Genomic DNA, 25,793 nt, shown 5'->3' with positions numbered 1-25,793 from the left:
GTTTTTCGAAGGAATTGTAAATACTACGACCAATTTCTTGTTACATCTGCGTACTTATCACATAGATTTATTATCAGCGTATGTTCGGTATGAAAATGTTCGCAAGAGTTGATGTAGATACAAAGAGATATAAACGACGTAACTAAAGGAATCATCGCAAGAAGCAAACGAATTAATTAAGAAAAAACGGTAGATGTAATACTCGATTACATATGTAGCGATACAAATTTTTTACGACAGTGGAAGAATCTGAGTTTAAACAATTAATATCCGGACTCAGCAAATCGAAATCAGAGGTAAAGTCGTAAAAGTCTGGTTATGAAAATGTGTACAAAATATAAAGATACGATAGGAAATATAAAAGAAGACTTAGAACGGATAAAATATGTCAGTACAACCGCGCTGATATATGGTCTTGCTTTCGGAGAAGCTTTATCGGCATGACTGTACATTCGATAGATACAAATTTTAACGTCAGTCGAAAGCTATAGTTTGCTCGCGATTAGAATATCCTCACACACACGCTCGAATTGCGGCATTAATCGAACACGTACATAAACGATTTATGTTTTTAATAAAATTACGTATACCGTTACGGATAATGACAGCAATTTCTACAAAGTTTTTAAAAAATTTCATTATAATATTCAGGCGTTTGAGACTACTTTTTTTTTTTTAAATAGTTTATTTAGCCAAGATTTTATTTTTTTTTTACATTTTTGAGATTCACAATAAACAATGAATTTGAGTATAGTGTGTTAGGCAAAAGTACCGATACGCGACGGTACGACGTAGCCATGCTCTATTATGTGTCGTGGTTTTTCGGTTTATTTTTGTTTTTTGGATTTAAGTCGCAGTGGAGCGTGGTTTTTGTGTATTCTTGTTTGTGCTGTATTTTGTCCTGAAACTTGGCCGCAAAACAGGACTCTTCGGTGGTTTACTTGCGTTTGAGACTACGGAACTGTTGAAGTGATCGCCACTTCTGAGAAAACTCTACATCTGGTCTTCGGTTTCCCAAGCGCTAAGGTCATCGATAGCGCGTAGACAAAAGAATGCGTCGATGACAGACCATAAGCGGTGCACGTGCGACGTTGGTTTCGGCGGTTCTTTTAGTCTCAGGGTAACGTTGCTAGCGAGAGGATCTGGATCGGCTTACATTGTATTTCACATTTTGTACTTTATTATTCACAATATATATATTTTCAATACCTCACAATTTACCCACGCATTTCTTTAATTCCACATACACCGAATAACCTTAACGGGAATAAGCATCTGAATATACAGAACAGGAACAAACATTAAGTTACTCCAGTGTGGATGATATTTTGAATACAGCAGATGCTGAAGATAAGTATCATAATCTGCATAAGCATCGTAGATGTTGTCACGTAAAATAATAATGAATTTAAGGAGAAAAGAAACTTTTATTTTTCTCTTTTGTTTACAATACACTCCCGAGCTCTAGACGTGACCGTTCAAGACTATCTGACTGCTCTACTGCTCTTACTGAGGAAAGCTCGGTGTGGGTGTTCCCTTTGGAATTCAGAACGCGGATTCGTTGTCCACACTTTTTGGTGGAAAAGTGAGGGTAATGATCCGCGATGCCCATTGGTAAATGAATTAGGTAGTAAAGACAAGGAGAGCTAGATATGGCTCGTGGGCATCCTTGTTCATGGGAAAACTCTTATCTTGCCAGACACCCGCTTTCTCCGTATTAGGTAAGAGCGTGCAACAAACATAAACCGAAAATGTTTACGTGAAGGAAACTGAAACTGAACAGATTCGGTTTATGTCGTCTTCCTAGGCCTGTTGCGAGTTAATAAAACAATAGATAGGTCTTGGCGTCCGGACTACGGGGAATCTCGCAAGGACCGTCACATCTGGCGTGTCACGTGGTAAAAAGGAAAATTGATTCGTGACAATGTCGTGGTCACACGCTGACTTTAATTGCTGCTAAAGACTCGAATAAAATTGCCGAAGAACATTTCGGTTATAAAAAAATGTACAAGTCTTCCATGTTAAGATGTTCAGTTTTCTAGCACAGAACTAATAGATCCGGATCAGAAGCAAATAACACGATGCCCAACACGATGGAACTCACTGTACGACAGTGTAAGAGAATCACTAAATGCAGAATCGAAATATTCGATATACCATCATTCATCTTCACAGACGTTGAATTCCTAAGAGAACATGAGCGTTTTATGCGACCAATTGCATATGCTTTGGATAAACTGCAAGGGGACAATGTCTATATGGTTGGCATTCTTCCGTGGATTTTGGCTGTAGAACATAATTTGCAAGACATCGGGTCGTAGAGGATGTTACAGAAGCCTTGAGAATTGCGAACCCTTGAAACCTTGAAAAATTCATTTGATATCATGTTTGAGAACTCGGTTTCATCATTCGTAAGATTGTTCAGAGAGCGCAAATGATTACATAATTGCGACTGTTAGTCATCCAGTATGGAAATTACAGTGGATTCCAGACGATTTAGTGGAAGCTAGATGCAATTACATTAAAGAAATAGCGTTATAAGCTTCGGAAGAAATAGCAGCTCCAGATAAATAAAATTAATGTTTTCGCAAAGCAAATTATAAGATACAACAGAATCAAATGATTTCTTTTCGTTCATGGAAAAACCTAGTGAGAATATTTCTGACGATCGTAACTTAGTTGATAGTGATACAAATATATGAAACAATTATCTTTAAAATATAATACAACGATCCCATCGTCTGCCCCGGTTGAAGCATCGTTCAGTCTCGTTGGATTGATTCTGTGTCAGCGAAGGAGTAGCCTAAACGAGTAGGAGTAGCCTGTTACATGCAAATAGCCATACTAGAAAAGAAAAATCTATTTTGATGATATTATGGTTCCTTGCGTTTTAGTATCACCTCTTTTCTCCACCTATTTCAATCGTCAAGATATTTTGAAATATCTTATTTTATGTTTTACATTATCGAAATAAAGACATTTTATTTCACGAAATTTCGTTGTCTATTTAAAATAGTATTTTATTCGGATCATAGAACAGCGATTACTTGAAGTAGCATTTGACATGCTTCTCCTCTAAATTTTTCCCAGCTTTGCTTTGGAAGTATTAAAATAGAATAGAATTTACGGTTTCATGTACAATATAATTCTCATAGTTTCTTAATGAACAACACTTTCCAAGTTGTAACTTTTATAAAGACCACCTACTAGGTGACTTGAATCTTTCTGGGACTCAGTGGAATATAAGATGTTATCGTAAATAAAATTACATTTCTGGATATTATAACGTGCATTGTTTTCTTATTGCGTTCATTTAATCTACGAACACCACCGATCTACGAACACCACCTTGGATAAGACGTAAGAAACATGGTATCACGTATAATTATTCGTGCAAGAGCTAAAAATTCGTCTCAAAAAAGTTTTCAATTTATTACTTCGCTGTATCTTTAGCCGATCTACGAACACCACCTTGGATAAAATCATGACAAATCTATCTCGTCGTCTGTTGATCAAATTCACATCACTGTTTTCACGCGATCTATTTGACTGAGCTTTTCGTCCAATGAAAATTCGAGACACGAGGAAATATTTTCCTGACTCTCTCCATGTCGGCTTCGGGTTCGCTCGGTTGCAAACAAGATCAAGCAGAGTCGTTTAAGGGTAACCTTTTAGTCGTCTACCGCTTGCAGGGCTTCCTTTTTCATCGTTGATGCTCTCTACGCTGGCTCGCACGGCAAAGTACATTATAGATCAGAAGTTCGGAACCGCACTTTGATGGTAGATCGTAAATGAATTGGTTTATGAGAATTTGATAGGAAGTGCGGTCAGCTGTTAGGTACCGTTCAGAGGGATGGAATTTCGATTGTTTAAATAAAGTTAGCTGCTGCTATATTCTTTTTTGTTACGTACTTGATCGAGCCACGGTGCACGGATTTTTAACGATTTAATTAGCATAAAATTGAAAAGAGGAGGCAGACGTATTTCTTTTCTAAGTTAGCTAATTTTTTTTCTTTTAACAAAAATAACAACGTAGCACCAAAAATGAGTCCAAAGGGTATTTTTAATTAATCGATGGCTGGATAATAATAGAAACGTATATCTCAGATCGTTTCGTAATGAAAACATAACGCGCCTTCACCGAGAATAAATACAATTAATATCTCATTAAAATACAACGCTGCGTGAAAGGGTTAAAAATGATTTTCATCAACGCATAGATAAATCTTTACTTTTCCGTTTTACGATAAAACGTAAATAAGGTGCACAGCTAGCTGCATATCTAATAATACTAAGAAACTATTCTCAAAGCATTGTTCTACAATCAGGACAATGTTATTTGATTTCATCTAGAAGCAGTTAAAGACTAATTATACTCGTTTGTCTGCTTTATTGTAAAATGTAACAATGCAGGCAATCGTTTAAAACGTGTTTCGCATTTTTCCGCGGTCAAGTCGTGAGATAAAGAGCTCGTTGCATGAAAATTTGTTCGTTCATCCTTGGGAACGATTTTTATATAAAGGGAACGGCAGGCAGTGTGTTTCGACGAGTAAAAAACATTTCGGATCGACCGAGCAGCCAATCTTATGCGTTTTATTTGATGTTTCAGGGTCCACCGCAACCCGGCCAGCAATATAAATTCTCGATCGGCGAGTTGTGCGATCGTATCAAGGAGGACTTCAACTTTCTTCAGACACAATATCACAGGTAAATCTTTATTTTCAATGATCGTAAATCAAGCCCTCCCACCTGATACTTTGAACGTATTTTTACGATTGGAAAACACGTGTAACGTTTCCTCGTTGGCATTCGCGTCACGGCAATTTAACGTAGCGACGGTCACGATCAGGAGGGAAAAAAAAAAAAAAAAAAAAAAGAAATCGTGGTTTAATTTCAGTTGCAAATTGAACGAAAGTTGCAGCACGGTTTAATGTTTCTTTTTTTCTGTATCTTTCTCGATCGACCGTTCGAAGAGATACATATCTGATTACAGTAAGACGTAAGAAACATGGTATCACTTATAATTATTCGTGCAAGTGTACGCTGTCAGGAGAAGTTATGCCGCGCGTATGAAATAATAATACGGCTGTCAATCGTAAATTAAGTAAAAATGTGGGGTTGCGTGAATTATTTATTCTTTTTTATCGTTCGAATGATGGAAGATAAGAGAAGGAGATAACGATGGACCCGAAGGAATTCAATTTTAATATTTGCAATGGTGTATTTATGCTATTAAGTTACGATATATCGTTCCTATATCATTGCTTATCTTTAAATTATAATCTATGTATAATATTTGCTTTGTTTTATACCTCTATACAATCGAAATGTGTAACAGAAGAGAATTCGAATAATTAATTAAACGATATTGCAATTTGCGTACTATTCAAGCAAAGTGGATTTCTCATGTGAAAACTGGAAGAATCTGTAGGTATTATTTCACGCGCACATTTTTTCGTAACTGATACTTTCGAATTAAAACAAAAAAGGAAATTCAATAAGAATAAAATAAAAATTGAAATTCCGCTAGTTGGCGGTTTTTCCACTCCAAAACCGATATATCTAGTTATTTTATCTTTTCAATCACGTTCCGTTAGTCTCGTACTTTTCCTGACAATCGTCATAGTAGTATTTATCCTCGTGACAGAGTAATTAATCGACCACAGTCAATTCTTCGGACATACGCCGGATCTTATCTCGGAAATGTTTGCGCAAACGTCGTGTCGCCGCGTAGGCGAACCGAACAGAGACAAACCGACAGATGTAGGCAGAGAATTGTTTGTCCAAGCGGAAGCTATGCACACTGAAGTATGCACATAGCCTAGAGGACGAGCAGGCCTCTCGGTTTCGATTCTATGCACGCGTGTTACGCGTCTATCAGCCATTCAGTTTCTTCGCCAACCGTCTCGTAACACATTTTCTTTTTGACACACCGCCTGCGAGTTAATTCCTCTGCTCGCTGCTCTCTAGCCATGTCAATGTATTTTATCCTACTTTTCAGATCTTTAGAGTTTTAGTAGTCAGTGAATTCTTTATATCGTATTCTGATAAATACCGGTTTGAAAAGTTGATCCTGCACGTAAATAGCTGACATATGATCTTAGAACGAAAACATTATTATGACGTGCTTGTCGTTGATACATTGTATATCAGGATTGAATTTTCATTTTATGTTACTCGTTTTCATGTCCATTTTCTTTCTTTGATCACTTTGTCAGTCAGTGGAAGGAAGGTATACATACATTCCGACAAATCTTTGTTACTTTGTATCGTTCAAATTAAGTTCCTTTATTTTATGAAAATGAAATTTCTCTCAAATGTGACTTCATGTGGAATTTATTAAATTAGACTGTTAAACTGCAGATTTTTGTACACATTCACGTCACTACGAATGCAATCGAAGATTTCTTTCTCCTATTATATTAATATTATAAAAAGTATTCAGGTTCGTGTATTTTATATATATTGAGATATGTATAATTTTGTGTGTTGGACTAAATTAGCCGCGTGGTAGTGACACACGTATGTGAATATGAGTGTGTGGAAGTATGTGTGCGCGCGGCGTCTCGAAAAACAGATGAATGTAACTGTTCCGTTGGCAGTCTGATATGGAAGATGACGAGACAAAGAAAGTGCCGAGACGCGTGCAAATTTATATCGACGAAGATCCTGGGAATCCTTTATTAAATAAATCTAAAACTATTTTAATATGAATTCTAAGTGTAACCTTGATGTTCCTTTACTTTTATTTCGGCAATTAAGATCCACGATTCTCAACAATATATTATGTGCATTCTGCAGATTACTGCAACTCGGAATATTCCACAACTGCGTACAAATTCTGTTTGCATCTTGGCAATCTATAGTAATTATAATCCACCGCCGAAATTCCAACTAATATACATATATACATTAAAAAAATTCCAATTATCTGATAAAAAGGGTGGAAACGATGTTCGGAAAGTTTTTAGCAAATCTAGACGAATCTCATATTTTTCACTCAGCCCACCCGTTAAGCGTTCTTATGGCCGACCGCTCGAAATAAATAACGTCGTAAAAACGGTAACAAGTATAGGAATATAGAAGGTAATCGGCGGAGATAGGAATCGGGTACACGCAAAGCGAGTAAACCGGGCAGCGAAGAAAAGTTGCCTGATAAGGGAACTTTCTTCGTTCGAAGTGTCGGTTTTCACCGTGTGCCTGGCGATCCTTATCTACGGCTTGACACGTTAATTTATGTTCCGACCCTTTAACGTGTTAATTCGCGGCGTCACGTGCCGCACGATTTCCACCGACGACGGAAACTTAAATTGCTGTTTCGTGTCACAACGACACGAGGGCCAGAGAGCAGGGGATAAAGAGAGATAGCGAAGCAGAGGAAACTATAAAGACAGAGAGAAAGAGAAAAAGAGAAAGAGAGAGAGAGAGAGGGGAGAAACCCGGGAGCTGTGTGCATACGCGCATGCATGCATAAATATGTGCGAGACGTACGTGAGCCGCGTGCGACATTTCCACGCGCTCATGCAACTATACAGGACGGTCAGAAAGTAGCCAATTTCGCACTCGGTGCACACCAACTCTTCCGGAGAGTGCTCGATTTTTCCTCGGCCATACCTCGCACCTCTCTTGCACGGTTCGAAGCGAGCTACGCCGTTCAAACGAGACGAGAATGAAAATGTTTGCCGCGGCGACGCGTACGTACTCGTAACTGATGATCGTAACACTTTCCGCTAAAACTCTGTCTGATCATGCGCTACTGTATGTCACAGGTGTTGAAAATTTGTTAGTTAACGTATCTGGTGTTCGATAGAGAAAAAAGTACTTAAACCTTTGCACTCGTACGTCGACTGTGACTCGACATCAGTTTTTATCTCAGGAGTTCCTTTGTCCCACTCGACATTATCTCTCGTCCTTTTTTTTTTTTGTGAAACGTGCAAAAAAACCAGGATTGCATCCTGGAAATTGTTTCAAGATATATCATACATTTAAAAATTACAAAATACAACAATAGTGTGGATAAAACTGGTATTTAAGTGAATTTGTTTCTTCCTTTATTTATTTAAATTCTTTTATTTTTTAGTTAAAGTAAATTTCAAATAAAGCAGTTAAAAGCCTTGCGAGCTGATGGTAACGAAATTGAAATTAAATTCGCAGTGCAAAGGGTTAAGTGGCCTGTTGGTGTATGTAATTCGAGTACGAATGAGACAAGGTTGAGGTAGAGTTCTTAACATTGTAACTATCAAGTACGTAAAATGTATAATTCGTATGGTAGAAAGTAGCACGAAGAATGTATAGGAAAGTGCATAATGCCGGGAAAGAAAGAAGCTTCTGTTCGTATATCTTACGAAAGATTATTTTAATTATCGAAAATGCATCATTTTAAGAGAAATTAGGAATCGTGTTGTCCGTTCTGTTAATCTTAACGTTACATACCATGGAACTTCAAATGAGATTATTTCCCTTCTTCTTGTTTTCCGACTATTCTGATTATTTTTATCTTCAATTCTTTTTATCCGATCATTCCGATCATGTTTATTTTCTCTCTAATTATTGCGATCTAGTGTTCTAGGAATATGTAGTAGAGTAGCGTAATCTATTATTAGCAGTCGTATAATTAATCGGTTATTGAAGTAGATATCGTGAAGTACATAGAAAGGAAGTTTCATACTTTGCAATTTTAATTTGTGAATACAAAGTGTGGCAGAGTATAAGCGAAGGAAAGATATTTTATTATGATAAATTGTTGTTGTAAACATTTCAAATTTCATGTTAGTTTACTATGTACGGAATTTGAAATAGAACATCTTTATTGTTAGTTACATCGTCAAATAAATATGTATAGAGTAACTGATTATATTCATTGTTTAAGTTTCCATGATACGTTCAACTTGAGTTTGAATAAAAAATAGTTCGTCTATTACGTAACTAATAAAGAGTTATCGAATATGAGTGCAAAATATATTTCATGTTAATGTTTTTTAAAAATATTTATAATGTTGAGGTTACTAGATGTATGTGAATACAAAGGAACGCGTGGGTAAATTGTAAGGTAGAAAATATATATATTTTAAATACTAAAGTGTAAATACAAGTTCGGAATATAAAATGAGCTGATTCAGATCCGCATGCTAGCAGTGTTACCCTATGATTGAAAACCCCGAAGCCAACGTCGCCTATCTACTGTTTATGGTTTGCCTTCGACGCGGTCTTTTGTCTATAGGCTGCCGATGGCTTCAGTGCTTGAGAAAATTAAAATACCAGATATAGAGTTTTCTTAGAAGTGACGACCACTTCAACATGTAAGATCACGAAAATCATTTGCATTTGGAAATTTACAATTGAAAATTATTGTATAATCACTTTGGAGGATCTATTGGGTTGGCAACTAAGTGATTGCGGATTTTGTCAATAGGAGGTATTGATAAAATCCGCAATCACTTAGTTGCCAACCCAATAGGTCCTCGAAAGTGATTATACAATAATTTTCAATTGTATTTTCAATTAATTAAAAATTAATTGTTTCAATTGTAATTTTCAATAATATTCAATACCTCGTATTGACAAAATCCGCAATCACTTAGTTGCCAACCCAATAGATCCTCGAAAGTGATTATACAACAATTTTCAATTGTAAATTTCCAAATGCAAATGATTTTCGTGATCTTATATGTTGAAGTGGTCATCACTCCTAAGAAAACTCTATATCTGGTATTTTAATTTTCTCAAGCACTGAATTATTAATAAAATCCACAATCACTTAGTTGCCAACCCAATAGATCCTCGAAAGTGATTACACAAATGATTTCCAAGTGATTATACAATAATTTTCAATTGTATTTTCAATTAATTAAAAATTAATTGTTTCAATTGTAATTTTCAATAATATTCAATACCTCGTATTGACAAAATCCGCAATCACTTAGTTGCCAACCCAATAGATCCTCGAAAGTGATTATGCAACAATTTTCAATTGTAAATTTCCAAATGCAAATGATTTTCGTGATCTTATATGTTGAAGTGGTCATCACTTTTAAGAAAACTCTATATCTGGTATTTTAATTTTCTCAAGCACTGAATAGGAGGTATTGATAAAATCCGCAATCACTTAGTTGCCAACCCAATAGATCCTCGAAAGTGATTACACAAATGATTTCCAAGTGATTATACAATAATTTTCAATTGTATTTTCAATTAATTAAAAATTAATTGTTTCAATTGTAATTTTCAACAATATTCAATACCTCCTATTGACAAAATCCGCAATCACTTAGTTGCCAACCCAATAGATCCTCGAAAGTGATTATACAACAATTTTCAATTGTAAATTTCCAAATGCAAATGATTTTCGTGATCTTATATGTTGAAGTGGTCGTCACTTCTAAGAAAACTCTATATCTGGTATTTTAATTTTCTCAAGCACTGAATAGGAGGTATTGATAAAATCCGCAATCACTTAGTTGCCAACCCAATAGATCCTCGAAAGTGATTATACAATAATTTTCAATTGTATTTTCAATTAATTAAAAATTAATTGTTTCAATCGTAATTTTCAATAATATTCAATACCTCGTATTGACAAAAGCCGCAATCACTTAGTTGCCAACGATAAAATGAAGCTTTCAGAGTTCTAACGTTAATTAGACGATATTTCGATCGTTGTTCTATTCATATTCTCTCAACACTATGATAATGTGGAAATACCATAATAATGCCATGTCGACAATTTCACGCTCCATTTATACACATTTTCAGGTATTCCTTATCCGCATCTATTTTCTTATTAATTCTTATTTTTATTATCGTTTTGTAATTTCAAAGATCAATCGGTTTAATATAGCTGAACCGGATCGAGTTAAATAAAATTGAGCTATTTAGATCGGTCGGCCGTTGAGTCGATTCAGATCGAAACGAGTTGGATTAATGAAATTGAACCGAATTGCTTTAGATTGGATTAAAGCGAGTTAAGTTCGTTTGGGCCGAATCCGCGTGAGTCGTTTGGGTCCGGCTAAGTCGAGTCAGAACGAGTTGAATCAAGTTGAATCAGATTGAAAAGCTACGTCAATCCGATCTCTTCGAACCAAATTGAGTTCGATCGATAAAATGCCATCGAAGTACGATCATCCGATCTGAATTTGACCGAAGCACTTTCTGTAAACGTCGTTTTTAAACTTTTATACAAATCCTTAAAAATTGATAATTATGTAAATGAACGAAGAACATAAATTCGATTCACTTCACTGCTGCTTTACTCGCTTCTTCTTCGCATCTGCATCTTAAAATATCATTTTTGAAATACATCCATCGATAAAAAATATGGAATATCCAACAGCTATCTATAAAATATTGAAAAACTACCTGTATTTTAATAATATCCATTGATATACCATCTCTATTTCAGTTTGTATCTATAGATACAAGAAGAATAACAGGTTTAGTAATTGAATAACGCAATATATGAAACAAAATAATTCAATACAGGGAAATACTTGAAAAATCTATATCCAATTTAATCAGACAAACATCCTAAAAAATTGTATAACGCGCCGGTTTTTAATCCAATTACCAATCAAAGCACCCAATTTGCCGTATTCACAATTTGCACATACGCGCGTATATTTCTAAAAAAAAGGAAAAAAAAAAAAAAGAAGCGAAAGGAAATGTACATAGACGAAAACACATTTCTCTCTCGATTGAATGATTTATTTTCGACAATGTTCGATCAGAACGCAACAAATGCCGGGCGCGTTGTCGGGAATAACACGGGTAGAAAGATTGCATAAACCGCAGCGGAGAATTTTCCGCGCAAACAGCGCGATCGTATAGAATAATTCATTTTATGTCTGTATTATACGCTCGATGATGCGGAAAGTGGCAGAGACCGCGTTAGTTTTATTATCAAACACGGTACGCTCGGATAAATGCTTTCGCGGACTCGATTCCGCATAAGTATGAACACGTTATATAGGGTGTGACGATGAGAGGTGGAAGGGAACGAGAGGGCTATAAATTTGCCGTTTACAAATTGAGAGAGCTCGAACCGTGGTGAATTTCGTAACGGCGGTACGCTCGCGATGAGGAACAGGTGCGCGTTTCCGCGTATTTATGTCTTGGAACGTTCAGGTGGAGAGAAGCGGACTCGATAAGACGGCTTGTAAATTGTTGCACCGCGTCAATCTGAAATAATTAATGGGCTCCACGAGCCCGCTCACCCAACCAGAATTATCGAACGATCGATCGTTAATATCGTATTAATTTATCGTGACGTAGTCGAACGGATGGTGTCATTTATTTTTCCCTTTCAATTGCCTCTTATACAGATATTGAAATTCAATGAGGATTACGTCTTTTCCAAACTAATGTGACACGGCATATTTTAAGGTAACTTCCTTCGTCTTTGAGCGTGTCACGATTTACATTCTGAAAAATTCTTCGATCTTCATTATTGGAAGAATTTGCGTTCCAAAAGAGTCCTGCAAGCCGTTCAAACACTTTTGCTATTTCTGTAGCCATTTCTGAAAAGATACCAAAACACGAGTTCGGTTTATATCACAGAAAAAGCCTAAGCATAAACGCAAGAAGGATTCGATATGAATCGATTTAATATCTCTCTTATCCATTCTGCAAGACTGGAAAATAACATTCTGAGAAAAAAACGATCACCGTGAAATAGTCTTTCTGAGTTTATTAAAGTTTATTAAAAGAACATCTAATTTGCAGCGCGCTAAATCGAACAACGCCCTCTGCTGAATAATTCAACCGACCCTTTTAAAGCAAACGTTCGTCCACGTTCGTAAAAACGTTCGTGAGCCTCGTTACGAGTATCGAGCGCATAGATCGCCATCGACCAGCAACCGGAAGGGCTATTTTACGCAGCCACGACGACTGTCCTGTACACGCGCGATATAACATTGTCTGTCGATCACACGGGTCGTGTCGCGCCACTATAGTTTCGCGGCTGGAACAGCAAAAGGTCGAAGCACGCTGGGCATTCGATGGACATTCGCTTCCGCGATTCGAGGATCCAACGGAGAACAATAATTGCCTATCAATTCCCATCGATGGGTGCCTCTCGTTGCGTCGCAATGCCTTCCGCCATCAACTCACGCGAATCCTACAATTTCTCTGCTAACCGACGCGGCTGCGAGATTAGTTAATCGCTTTGGATGTTTTTTCCTTCCGACAGACCTGTCTCATCAAATTATGCTTTAACGAATGATAGTTAGTTGCCGGATTGATTGCTTTTATCGAACATTTCCGCGACTGACAATTATTGGATTGGCAACTAAGTGATTGCGGATTTTGTCATTAGATGGTATTGACAAAATCCGCAATCACTTAGTCGCCAACGATATTCACGTATGGAAAGTGGTTGTGTGAAGTATGTCTTGCAGCGTGTATCTACAGGGTGTAGCAGTAATCGTGGTACGATCAACGCGACAGCGATTTTATATGGAAAGTTAAGTGGAAAACGTGGAACAGAATTTGTTCGTACGATGCTCTTCGTTTTCGAGTAAATCGAGTTTGTGAAAATTTATCGTGTATTTTTTAACTTGACTAACTGCGGATTGTATAGGATTGAATAATCAGGGAAAATAAATTGGAAATGTAGGGAAAATTTGTTCACAGAATTTCGGAGAAAATGAAACTTCAATATTTATCAAGTACCTACTGTAGCAGGGCAATTTTTAATTAGACATGTTCAAACTCCATTTTTTTTTTTTTTTTTTTTTTTTTTCGAATGAAACCTTAAACGTAAAAATTTTGTCTCTACATTTTTCACAGATTTCCACCTGTAGAATATACTCTTGCTGATTGCGTAATCGTAACCAGTCGCTAATTAACCAGCTTCAGGTGTATAGAAAATATATCGAAAAAATTCAATTCTGTCGAAAACGAAGCATCGCATGGAATAAAAGAAATGTTATCGTGCATTTTCGATTTACCTTTTCACATAGAATCATCTACTTGCTGATTGTATCATAGAACATCGTGTATATGCATCGTGGTATGGCACTTTGCGGAAAAGGGAAGTCGTTTTGCCACGGAGTGCGTTTTACGAGGATGTTCATTGGATTATTACTCTGCGTTCGAAGCTGTCTGCAGGAGGCCGCTGCTCTTACTCCGTTCGTTGTCACGAATTAGCCAACCTTATTCCTTTTTCTTCTCTCGTTTCTCTTTTCCCATTCTTTTACCAAGCTCTTTGTTTTCCCCTTCGTACGTAACAATTTTTCTCGTTAGTTTCATTGTCAACGCGAAACGCGAACGTGCGCGCGTTTTAATTTAATGCTGCGACTATGACGACGGCTGCGATGAAGGCAAACGACACAAGGAACGAATGAACGAACGGAGAAACAAAGGCTGTGCGCGTTCACAAGGGCTGCTGGATATTAATGCTGTGTTCTTGTTCCCTTTATACAGCCTTAAATTGGAATGCGAGAAACTGGCCAGTGAAAAAATAGAGACACACAGGCATTACACGATGACAAGCCAAGAGGGAAAAGAGCGAAACAGAAGAAACTGGGAAAAAAAGATGAAAAGAATGAAAGGATATGTTTACACACAGTATACCATTCGCTCGTTGTCCTCAGATTACGCAACCCACGTTGCTAGTATTTTTTGCACCTTTACTCCAGCCACATTCGTTCAACGACTTTCATATCACGATATACAACTTCGTCATCAAATATACTGAAAGCGTGAAAACCAATCGAGGTATAAATTTTGTTTACAAATATCCATTTTGTATACTGCGACTTACGGAAGTATATTTGCAATATCCTTATAATGGACAATTATTATCAGCTTTTCAGGATTTTAAGAAATTGATTAATTTCTTAATCTCGTTAGTCTTCAATTACTTTCATTCGACTTACTAGATTCAAAAGAGTGTTTGTAACATCGTCGCTTCTTTCTGTTGTGCAATTTATAGAGTTGATCGGTACCAAACATTTTGCAATTTTATTAGCACTGTAATGGGAGACACGACTGTCATGATTACATTGGTAAAATTTGAAGTCAATCTAGAAGCATACGTAGAATTTACGGCACATTTACCGCAAATATATGTGCGTTTATTAAAAAAAGATTAGTGTACGTGGTATCTTAACACTAGAACTACCATACAAGTCAAATTTTATTTTAAAATTCCTACTTCATGTTATATTTTTTCCCGCAATGATGTAATGACTTTCGCAACGATAACTAAAAGAATAATATAATGAATTTTATTTTGTTTTTTATGTATTCAAACTCAAAATAATTTTGTATTAAGGCTACTTATACCAATTCCAGTCAAAATGTCTAGTACTTGTCAAAGTGTAAAAGGGTCCTGCAATCTATTTATCGAGCCCCAATTAACCAGTTTCCTCGTTTTGTACAACTTCCCACACGTTTTTAAAATTTTTACTGCGTATCATCCAATATGATGATATCAGTTATCAGGAAAATTCCGGATGCTAACACTAGAAATATCACAGCAGTCAAAACGACTGGTTCTACAATTTTATAAATGTGTCAACCCTTATTTAGGGATAAATAAGTAATAAATCAATAAGAAAGTAATAAATCAATAAATATAAAAATATTCTATTGTTACGTATTTTTTAAAGACTAGTCATTTTGTTTTACCAAAAACGTTAGAAATAGCTTCGTGTTAACTATCGGTACTTCCAGTGTTAAACACACATGTAATTAGCGTTAAAAACAAATATTAACTTGAGGATTAATTATAAATAATATTCTAACACAAAGATAATGTTATTTTTAAATAAAGGCTTATTAATATAATGGATTATGTTACATCGTAATACATTTTCAGTTTCTTTTCGAATTTTACCATTACAATCATGACAGTCAGATCTTATTACGATGCTAACGAAATTTCAAAATGTTTCGTATGACACGCACAATATTTCCATAAAAAGTTTCTGCAATTATACAAATACATTCGTATGCTACTGTACACGTAACTTCCACTTAATTTCACACGTTTGATTCATTCAGGTCCGGTTATTTCAATTCTTACCATTTACAGAAATGGCACACTGGTGTTTCGGTTTCAGGCCAATCACCGGTTTTCCCCTTTTTAATACGCCGTAACGCGGCTCGTTAAATGATAATACGCCACTTTCCATTCGCGACAACAGCGAGCCGTGTCGTTCGTAGTACGGTACACGGGTCCGAACACAGCCTACAACGTACTCGGCGAGCGAAGAAAAATATCGTAAAACATAATTCTTGCGTAATTGGTGTTATAACGCAGGGAAAACCGGGAAGAATTATCTCGATGTCCGAGCTGTTGCTGGTCGTTCGTAAAATGCTAGGAACACGGGTGGAAACGCGTACAATATAAACGTGCAGGTATATGCTCCGTATACAAGGTGTTTCTTGTCGAATGGGCCATAACTTGAAAACGGTAGAAGACGGACAAAAGGTTTATTAGTAGACCGCTGTTTATAGTATACGTACGTGTATTTATGGGAAATTCGAAGATTCAAAATATAATGCACGCAATATGGAAAAATATAAGGAATATCCAAAGTATGGTAGTACTCGTTATAGTATTTGGCGATAAAACAAATCTTTGTTTAGGTTACATCTTCTAACTGTATTCACAGAGATATAAGTTTGCAGAAATATTCCCAATACCTATTTGCCTTTATTCGTTAGACGAATTTAAATTGTTTCGAGTGATGTATCACACAGCGTAAGCACGTGTATACATGCATTTTCCAAAAGCAGAAGCTACAAATTTCTGTACACGTTACACGATGCATCGTTTTATAATAAATATAACGAAATGCAGATGGCTTCTGCGTCAGTTATATTACGTTAACGCTGTTTTACAGAGAATAAAAATGATACTATGATTGATATACAAACGAATGTATAGTCTCGTTTAAAAAGATGGAAACGACTTAAAAATGTTCAAAACGCCGCCACTTGCACAACGCATTAATCAAATCGTACATCGTTCGAAACCATGTAATTTTTCCTCATGAAACTTTTGTTTATGTCCCCTATCATTCCAAAGATATATAGTGGTCCAATTTCGTGAAACACCCTGTATACACGTGAACATTGTTGCAGACACCAATACATTCACTGGAAGGTTTCTGCATACGGTGTTACGTAGTGCACTCAACTATTACGAGCACATATTTATTATACAGAACGGCGGGAAGGGATGCAATTTTACAGGAACGCGAGCACGCCCGGACCAGGGGGTCTATTTCGCTGTCAGGCTGCTAAACAAAAATATGACGCGGTTCTATTGTCGTTAAAAAATTACTTCCGTTATAAAAGGGACCTTATATGCGGTTGGTCGCGTCGTTTTGCGACGTATTGTTACGCCGACGGGATCAGTGGAAATTAATTTTCCATTTAACGCCCTATTATTTTGGCCGGGTGCAATAACGACCCGCTGCGTGTCGATAAAGATCGATTTTAGCCCCAATGAAAAATCAACGTTCCCAAGCCCTGTCCGACCACGCTTATAGGCTCCAGCTTGTTTTTGATCGGAGAATCCAATGTTTCATCTACTCGATTTTCTCATCGATTTTCGCGATGTTTTTCCTAATTTTAATTGCAATCGATGCTAAAGAAAAGGCTATGCGTTTCGAAGTATGTACAATAATCAATGAATGGAGGAAAAAAGCATGGGAGTATATTAGGAAAATATTGTATTGCAGATACGATTTTCTTGAAATTTAAATTTCGGATTAATACTTTGATTGCCACGCCGAAATCACATGTTTCGCTCAAGACGCCACGGGAGTATTTTTATTATTCAAAGCATATAATGGCAAAATAATAATAAATCGATGATGTAAGACAACATTCTTCCTCAATGGACCGTTTATCTTATTGGTGGTCACGAGTGACCACCGTGGCGCCTTGGTAACAATTGATAGCGACATATTACAACAAGGCTTCGTTTATTTCAACAAACCATTCGCATTCGTTGTTTCGTCGCAAGCAAAACGTGCAGAATATATTGTCGAAGCGTGTAGAAGATATTAGTAAACAGTATTTGCTCATTCTATATATACTAGTAAGGTATGTGCACACTTTTAACTTCAATTATATATATAATTATAAAGCAGCGTTTACGATTATTTTCTAAGATGTGTTTATAATAATATTTGTAGATTACCCCTCAAAAATATGGATGCAAACATAGTGCACCGTTAGATGCAATATTTGTTCTCATTTTTTTTTTTTATTGATGTTCTAATAAAAATGTTTAATTGTTCAATGTGGCACTTTTTGTTTCAAAGTATCTTCTATTTATCGGTTATATTCAAAATGCCCTAACTGTCAATTTTTACAATTGTAAGAAGTTTAAGCGCTCTGGTCACCAATGACTACCATATATGAGTAGCGTGGCAGTCAAAGTGTTAAAAGTCATTCTTTGAGTGGTTTAATTAGTCTGTTCAATAAAAATAGGGTTAATCAGTTTGTTCCGTGATAGTTTAATTATAATTAGTCTATTCGATGAATAGGAGTAGTTGTCCTTTCAGTCTTGTATAATTGAAATTTTCTCAGCTTCTCAGTGTGAATATTATAAACGATCGTTTAGTTTCTTGCTTCGATCTAAAAAGTAAAAGTGCAATGATATGGTAATTAGATACAACAGTACAACGATAAATCACGTTACTTGTGAATCAAATGAGTGGCGTTGCTAAGAATTCAATACTGTGAAATCTTTGTATATTATTTCATCATTCGAATAAAAAACTGACCTTGTTGAATTTGTTAAACTACATCTTTGATTAGTCATAAGCGAGTTTTGTTGTATAGTCCGACTACAAACGTACATATATTCACGAGTAATTTGTATTATTCCAGGAAAAGCTCGCTTACTAAGCATCTTTTATTCGATTTAACGAGTACTTTTCTTTCTTTTTTTAATTTTGAACTCGTACTAGGTGCTCACAGTACACACTTTGCATTAGATTTCAATTATTTACTACCATTTAATTGAATTAAATTTTAGACTACATTTGTTTTAATATCAGAATTTTTGGAATATTTTATTTTTTCACATTTTATACCTCAAGTGTTAAATATCACTGACGGACATTGTCACAAACACAAAAAAAAAACAGTATAAATTAAAATAAAATATTCCACAATTAAATAATTTAATGGAAACTTCTATCCAAAAACCTACGACCAAGTGATACTAACAGAGGAAATTAATACTCCGTGTAAATCCCAGAAAATAGATATCGCCAGTGCATCGATTTCCTGTGAATCCGATTTACGCGAGCAAAATAAATTCCTTCCGCGATTCCATGAAATATTCACGCAATTGCACTGCTTCCGATACGCTAGTTTTCCTAGGCGATTTAAAAGAGGCGTATCGCCATACTCTCGATCGTTTCACACAGCGGCAAGAAAAACTGATACGTGTACTGTATATGTTACATACATTCTGCCGTATACAATTGACCATCGTGTAACGACTATTATCGTTGTTTGTTGCGGCTCCACTAATTGTGTGTTTTTAATGGCTTGGCTCTGTGCGAACCTTCTGCAATATCCTCGATCGAGAAACGTGATTGAAGCGGAAAATCGATCTCTCAGATGTGAAGAAGGGAAGAACATCTAAAAAATAAGGAAAAAATAAAGGGAATGAATACAGGCGTGAAAAAGTTGAACGTTGATACATGTATCTGGCGTTAACGATGTTATGAACCTGTTTCTCACACCAATCATGTTTTTACCTGTTACGGAGCTTGACGATCGACGATCTCGATTCGCATCGACGATTTTATTAAATACGTGTAAACCTATTTGACAATATGTTTTCTCAACTCTTATTATTTATCGTTCACAGATGAATTATTTTGTTGTTACGATTGAAATAATTGTTTCTATAAATATCGATCCCTTTACTACTTTAAAACCTGCCCTGAAGCTTTCGTATGTAGCCCTGCATTTACTAATGTTTTGCTTACATGTGCGTTTTCCTGCTTGTTCTGTCCAGTATTAAATTGGAGCTGGAGAAACTCGCCCAGGAGAAGACCGAGATGCAGCGTCACTACGTTATGGTGAGTGAAGAAAATTTCTATCGAACGAAATTTCTATCTCCTCTTTATGTTTTGTAATTTCTTTTCTACAGGATATTAAAATTTTCCCTTTTTCTTTAATTTCATATTATTCGACGTTAATATCGATATTAATATCGAATATGAGAAAATGTTAAACAACGATAAATCGTATTTTAGAACCACATTAAATTCAATCTACGGAATTCGCGTAAGTTTTTCAAACGTTCAAAGTTACATGCACTTTGCCTAATGGTTTTTCTTTTTGCCGTATCGCGAGACAATCGACGAAAGCGCGCAGCTCTACTTATTTACAATACCGATCACTTTAACCTGTCTGCAAATTTCAGTTTAAACCGCTATTATTAAGTCTTTAGGTAATGACCCTATTTGAATTTGTACTGCGTAACCGCTGGAGTATGTTTGCTGTGAAATTCCGTTATAATGTGTTAGCAATATCAAGTCATGAGACTATCATAAACGGCAGTACGTGTAATCTGTTAAGAATTATCATACGAACGAACCAAGTCTAAAACCTTGTTTACAATGAATATTTAAAAGAATTTCATTGATTCATTTATTATGTTCGTTTCCGAGTATTAATTCGCTGAGAGCTTGTTAACATAATTTTTGAGATTGGAATTAACACGACTGGTGCGATAGATACTGTAATATCATTTTTTCTGAAAGATATGACGTTAAATCTTTTAATTGGTAGGTCTTAATCGACTAATCTTAAAAATCGTCGGTGATTTTTGCGTATCGTGGTTTTACGATGCCATTTGCTAATGTCCGTAGCAATAACACACCTCCTCTATCTGAATTTAACGAGCGACTTAGCCACTTAATTCCCCTCGTTTTCTTGAAAATTACACAAGAGGGTTTCATAAATAACCGCTTCTTTTAAATCCGGTAGCGCCGCGCTCTTTTCTACCGAGTTAATCACACCAATCTCCAGAATATTTAACCTTCTGGCTGCGATATTATCCGGTTGGGAATTGCTCGTGCAATCCCTTGGCCAGGAAGACGTTAATAACGTGTACTTTTATACTTTTAGTATGTTTTTTGAAAACTTGAAGAAATTTACGATAGATTCTACGTGTATGTGAGAAATCCTCGTAAGAAACGAAACTATGATATGACATAATGATCACACTTATATATACTGTATTATACCTCACTATACTCCTCAGGCGGAAGATTAACTTGGATGATTAACTATTTATCAACGGTGATTAATTAACTGGTATTTCTTGATTGCGCCATGGGCTATACTACATACTTGTCTCCTTTGACCCTAATCTTCACCTGTCTTGTCAGCACACTCACTTTATCATTCATGTATTCTCCGCCCTATGACAAAACTATAAACGTGTAAATCTTTCCACTTTTTTCTTTTTTCAAAATAAAAGACTTTTTTGTTAGTTTTTTAGCTACATAGATTACGATAATAAATTTGAAGTAACAAATGTATCGTAACTATGGTGATTATAGTAGTTATTTCTTTTGCTTGATAAAAAAGAACGTCGTGTCTGTATAAAAAATTTCTTCGCTCGGTTCTGGCCTAAGTTGAAGTTCTCGTATCTCCTTCTATGTTTCGAATTCGCCTGATCGACGCTTGTTTAGTTCACACGCGATCGACTTTACGACTCTCTGTATTTATTTTATCTTTTTTCTCCTCTTTTTTGTCTTATATTTATTACGAATCAAATCACAAGGTATCCTATTACCTCAATGGGAATCTCAGCAAAAAAGAATATAGTGATATTCTCTGTATACACGCACGCTCTCAAACGTAATCAAACACTTGTAGATTTTACATTTATGAAATATGTAACGCGTGTTATAGGAAACTTCCTGAAATCTCATTTGACGCTATAAGGAGACGCAACTATAGCAGTTACTCTGGTCGAAATTAAAAGGAATCTGAAAATATTTTTATTAATTTTATTAAATACTGTATTTTTTACAGTTTTTTAAGGTTTATTAACCTTAATATTTCTCTTAAACATAAACACTTATTGCATTTATTTAGTATGATTTTTCCATACTACAACATAGTTTCCAACAAACATTTCGTAGTTTCTACATACACTTTCGGATTACTGTCCAAGCATAGATATATTTTATACAACATATACAACAATATGAACATCCAAGTTTTCTATAACAAATATTCAGACACATTTCACGCACAAATACGACAATTCAGCAATAAGCGCACAATAATGCTTTTACCAGCGAGAGGGTTAAATCGCGACTACCAAGAACAATCCAATAATCCATAAATCTCGGCTGTACCTGCATAAGAACCAGTGAATGTACGCGACTACTCTAATGAAAGCAGCTGTGCCACGACCTTACCTGGCCACCGGCCATTCAGCCGACCCGCTGAACAGCTTCTTCCCGCGTATTTCTTCGCAATGCCTGCCGCCTTCTCCTTCTCAGTTGGCTACACACGCAAGTGTGTATAGTATACGGTCGACAAGCCATGCCGTGGCTTTACTTTCGCCCGTAGATCTTCATTATTGCGCCGCAACGTCACCGGTGTGTATGCGTCTTCATTAGCGGCGGATACAACGCGCGTCGGAGTCGAGTCACAGCCAACTCCTACTGAGAAGGTCGTAAGGTCGCCGAAGAACGCCTTTGAATTTACGCTCCGCGCCGCCAGTCTACCCACGATCGTCCTTCCGATCGAACGATACGCAGCTTTACGATCCTGGACACGTTTCTTTATCTCGCGTGGGTGGTTGATTGGCTCTTGAACAAGTTTTCAGACGAAGATTCTGAATGGAACGAGGCTTCAAGGTTGTAAATGTTATAAAGCTACCTTTAAGTTAGGGTTAAGTGGGTCGAATGTTGTACATTTTTTGGAGGATGGCAAGGGATTTAGTAGTTTAGTTTTGGATGTTTGTTGGTGGATTAGGTGCGACCTTTAATACGATGTTCACTCTAGTTTTCATACTATGTTTGATACAGCGATTTACAGTGTTTCTTCATCCACTGGCTGAATTTAACTCTTATGAGCGATTTGTCTCCGGTATGTTGGTACCGGGCAGATATCTAATATATAGTTTGACCTAGTTGAAGAGTTTACTTTTGTTATTCGTAAAGTTGTTGAGAAGTTAGTCAGCAAGTACATTCATTTATTAGAAACAATGTTTTGTGCGGTATATAAAGGAAGTTGGCATTGTTCACAAAATACAGGCTTGCGGTTCAAGTAATTTTATTTTGTTTAACCGAGCATAAACGTAACATTGTTGGGGGAAGATACAAAACGTAACATTGTATCGCGAAAGATACATAATACGGAGCTTCGTTTAGTTAAAAGAAATTCATCTGAACGAAATTTACAAGTTTACATTATTCGCCGTGTCAGGAGAAGTACATATTTCCAGCAAACTGTTACAACGTAGAAGAATGAACGAACGAAATAAAAGGAACTCTGGTATTAAGCAAATTGACAAATGTCTGGAGAATAGCACGACGGGCATCGCGATTTACATAACCCAGGCGAAAGAGCCCGACACATTACCGTTCAAAGACACGGCATACTAAACGTCAATGGACGGTCACGTGTTAATTCACCTGCACACGAACGTTCAGTCATGCGACAGACTTCGAGTCCGTGTGGAGAGTAGCAATTAGATCGGAGCTGTGCAAAGGTAGCCGAGGTTATAGAGAAAAAGATGAGAGAGAAGAGAAGAGAAAAGAAGAGAAAAGGAAAGAAGGAGGACAAACAGAAGCGTTCGCGTCGCTGGAGTTTATTGTCTTTCGTCGGCGTTGCGGTTATCGCGGACACGTGGTAATTTATAGGCCACACTTCGTGGTCGCGTTCGATGCAAATGACTTCATATAAAATGCACACTGGTTGCTTGCGTGGACGTGGCACTTCCGCTGATTCACGCAGTACGAAGATTAATCGCGTGATCGCGCGACGAACGTATATATACGCAAGCATGATTGCGCGACGCATCTCGTACGATTGATCCAAAGATCGATCTTCCTCCTTCAAGTTGATCAGTTTCTTTTTTCGTTGATCTCTGTCACGACTTCCTTAGTTGCGCCGCTACCTCCATATTTCAGTCGTTTAGAAACCGCACTGATCAACAACAGAAAATAGAAAAGCCGAAAAGTGCAGAAAGGTAATGTCACAAACATTCTTTTTTTAAGTTCATTTTCGAATTTACCATTATCTATGTTATTGTCATTCTCTGGTCGTTAGTAACCGTCATCGAGAGCGAAATTTTGTTTTGATCGTCGATAGTATCATCGTGGATGCTGACATTTTTTTATAGTTACCGATAATCATTATCAGTGGCTGAATTTTGTTTTGTCTACTGATAACACCATGGACGTTGACATCTTTTTTACGATTACCGATAGCCATAATCGGTAACGGAATTTTTTTGGTTACTAATAATCATCATCCATGGAATACGATTATGGTTATGGAACTATGTGCGTTTGCAAATGTAGATCTTCAAAATTATTCACAATCGAATTTCACCAATCACGGGACAAATTACTTAGCTTGTTTCAAATATTCTTCCTACTGAAATAATCCTAGCTTACCCTGCCGGGCCTTATCGGTTCTCTATGAACCCGTCGCTGTCGTTCGTTCTAAAAACGTGCCACAGTCAGCGAGTTTGTTTCGTTCGTCAGCGGACGATTCGTCGACGGTGAATCGCGAAAAAAATCGTCGATCGCATCGCAAAACGTACGCACACGGCGCACGGATCGAGTCATTCCCCGTCCGCAGTCATTTATTATTAGCGGTGGCGGACGATATCATATTACAGCGTTTTGTCATTCATGATTAATCATTGACGCAACAAGAATTTATTGTATTGGTTTGGACTAGGCACGCACTCGTGCTTGTAGCAACAGGTATATACAGCAACACACTTGTCGGACATACGCGTCCGTTCGCCATTCTGACGTATCGAGTGACTCGTAAACGCGCTACCGCGTGAGCACCGAGAACCATCATTCTCTCTCTCTCTCTCTCTCTCTCCTAATGAATCGATGGTGGTTTGTACGCCAGAGTGTAATTGGAATGATTCAGCTGAAACGTGGAACCTATTCATTATCGGTCAATGTATGTCGTGTAAATATATATATATGTCGGAGATGAAAGGACATCGGGGCCTTTCTTTTGGAATGTTTGGGAAGATCTCCAATATTTTAGTCTAGACTTTTTATTATAGTTGTACTTAAATAATAAAACTTAGAAGTAGTTGTTTATGATTTAATCCGATTATGTTTGTCCAAGATTTATGACAGTGGACTTGGTCTCGAAGTGACACAACTAGTCGTTAAACGTAGCCTCGGTCACAGGATGGACGTTTTTACCTAACAGAGATATGGAGTAATTGTATAGCTCTCCTTAAAAATATAGTTGCCCCGAGAGGTACAGAGAAGAGTATGTAAGTGCATTTCCACTTGGACTGAGACGTGTTAGTTGAGTTCTACTTGTACCGTGGACAAGTAAGTAGAGTTACATTTGAATTGTGAAGACTTAGACTTTGGAAGAAAACGCATTTGCTATCCCATTGACCGTGGATTCGTTATTGAACCTAAAATCATTGTCATTAACATCTCGAGTACTTGTCAAATTCTCTGATAATCATATTTGTACCAGTAAATATCATCTATATTGTATAACAAAAATGCCTAATCCAAATGAAGATTCGTTACACGCCCCTAACCCTAACGAGATCATTTTCTCTCGAGTAT

General features: G+C 36.7%; 1 protein-coding gene across 3 annotated transcripts in view; it reads left to right on the top strand.

Moving 5' to 3' along the window:
* Positions 1-25,793, top strand: part of LOC132908078 (protein groucho-like) — a 162,439-nt gene that overhangs the window by 38,752 nt on the left and 97,894 nt on the right. For all 3 annotated transcript variants that reach the window (XM_060961720.1, XM_060961711.1, XM_060961730.1), the window contains exons 2-3: positions 4,610-4,707; positions 19,994-20,057. In XM_060961720.1, coding sequence (XP_060817703.1) covers positions 4,610-4,707; positions 19,994-20,057 — 162 coding nt within the window. The remainder of the gene's footprint in view (positions 1-4,609; positions 4,708-19,993; positions 20,058-25,793) is intronic.

The sequence above is a fragment of the Bombus pascuorum genome, chromosome 1 (genome assembly GCF_905332965.1).
Source record: "Bombus pascuorum chromosome 1, iyBomPasc1.1, whole genome shotgun sequence".
Taxonomy (NCBI): Eukaryota; Metazoa; Arthropoda; class Insecta; order Hymenoptera; family Apidae; genus Bombus; species Bombus pascuorum.
This window is presented reverse-complemented; position numbering and strand designations above follow the sequence as displayed.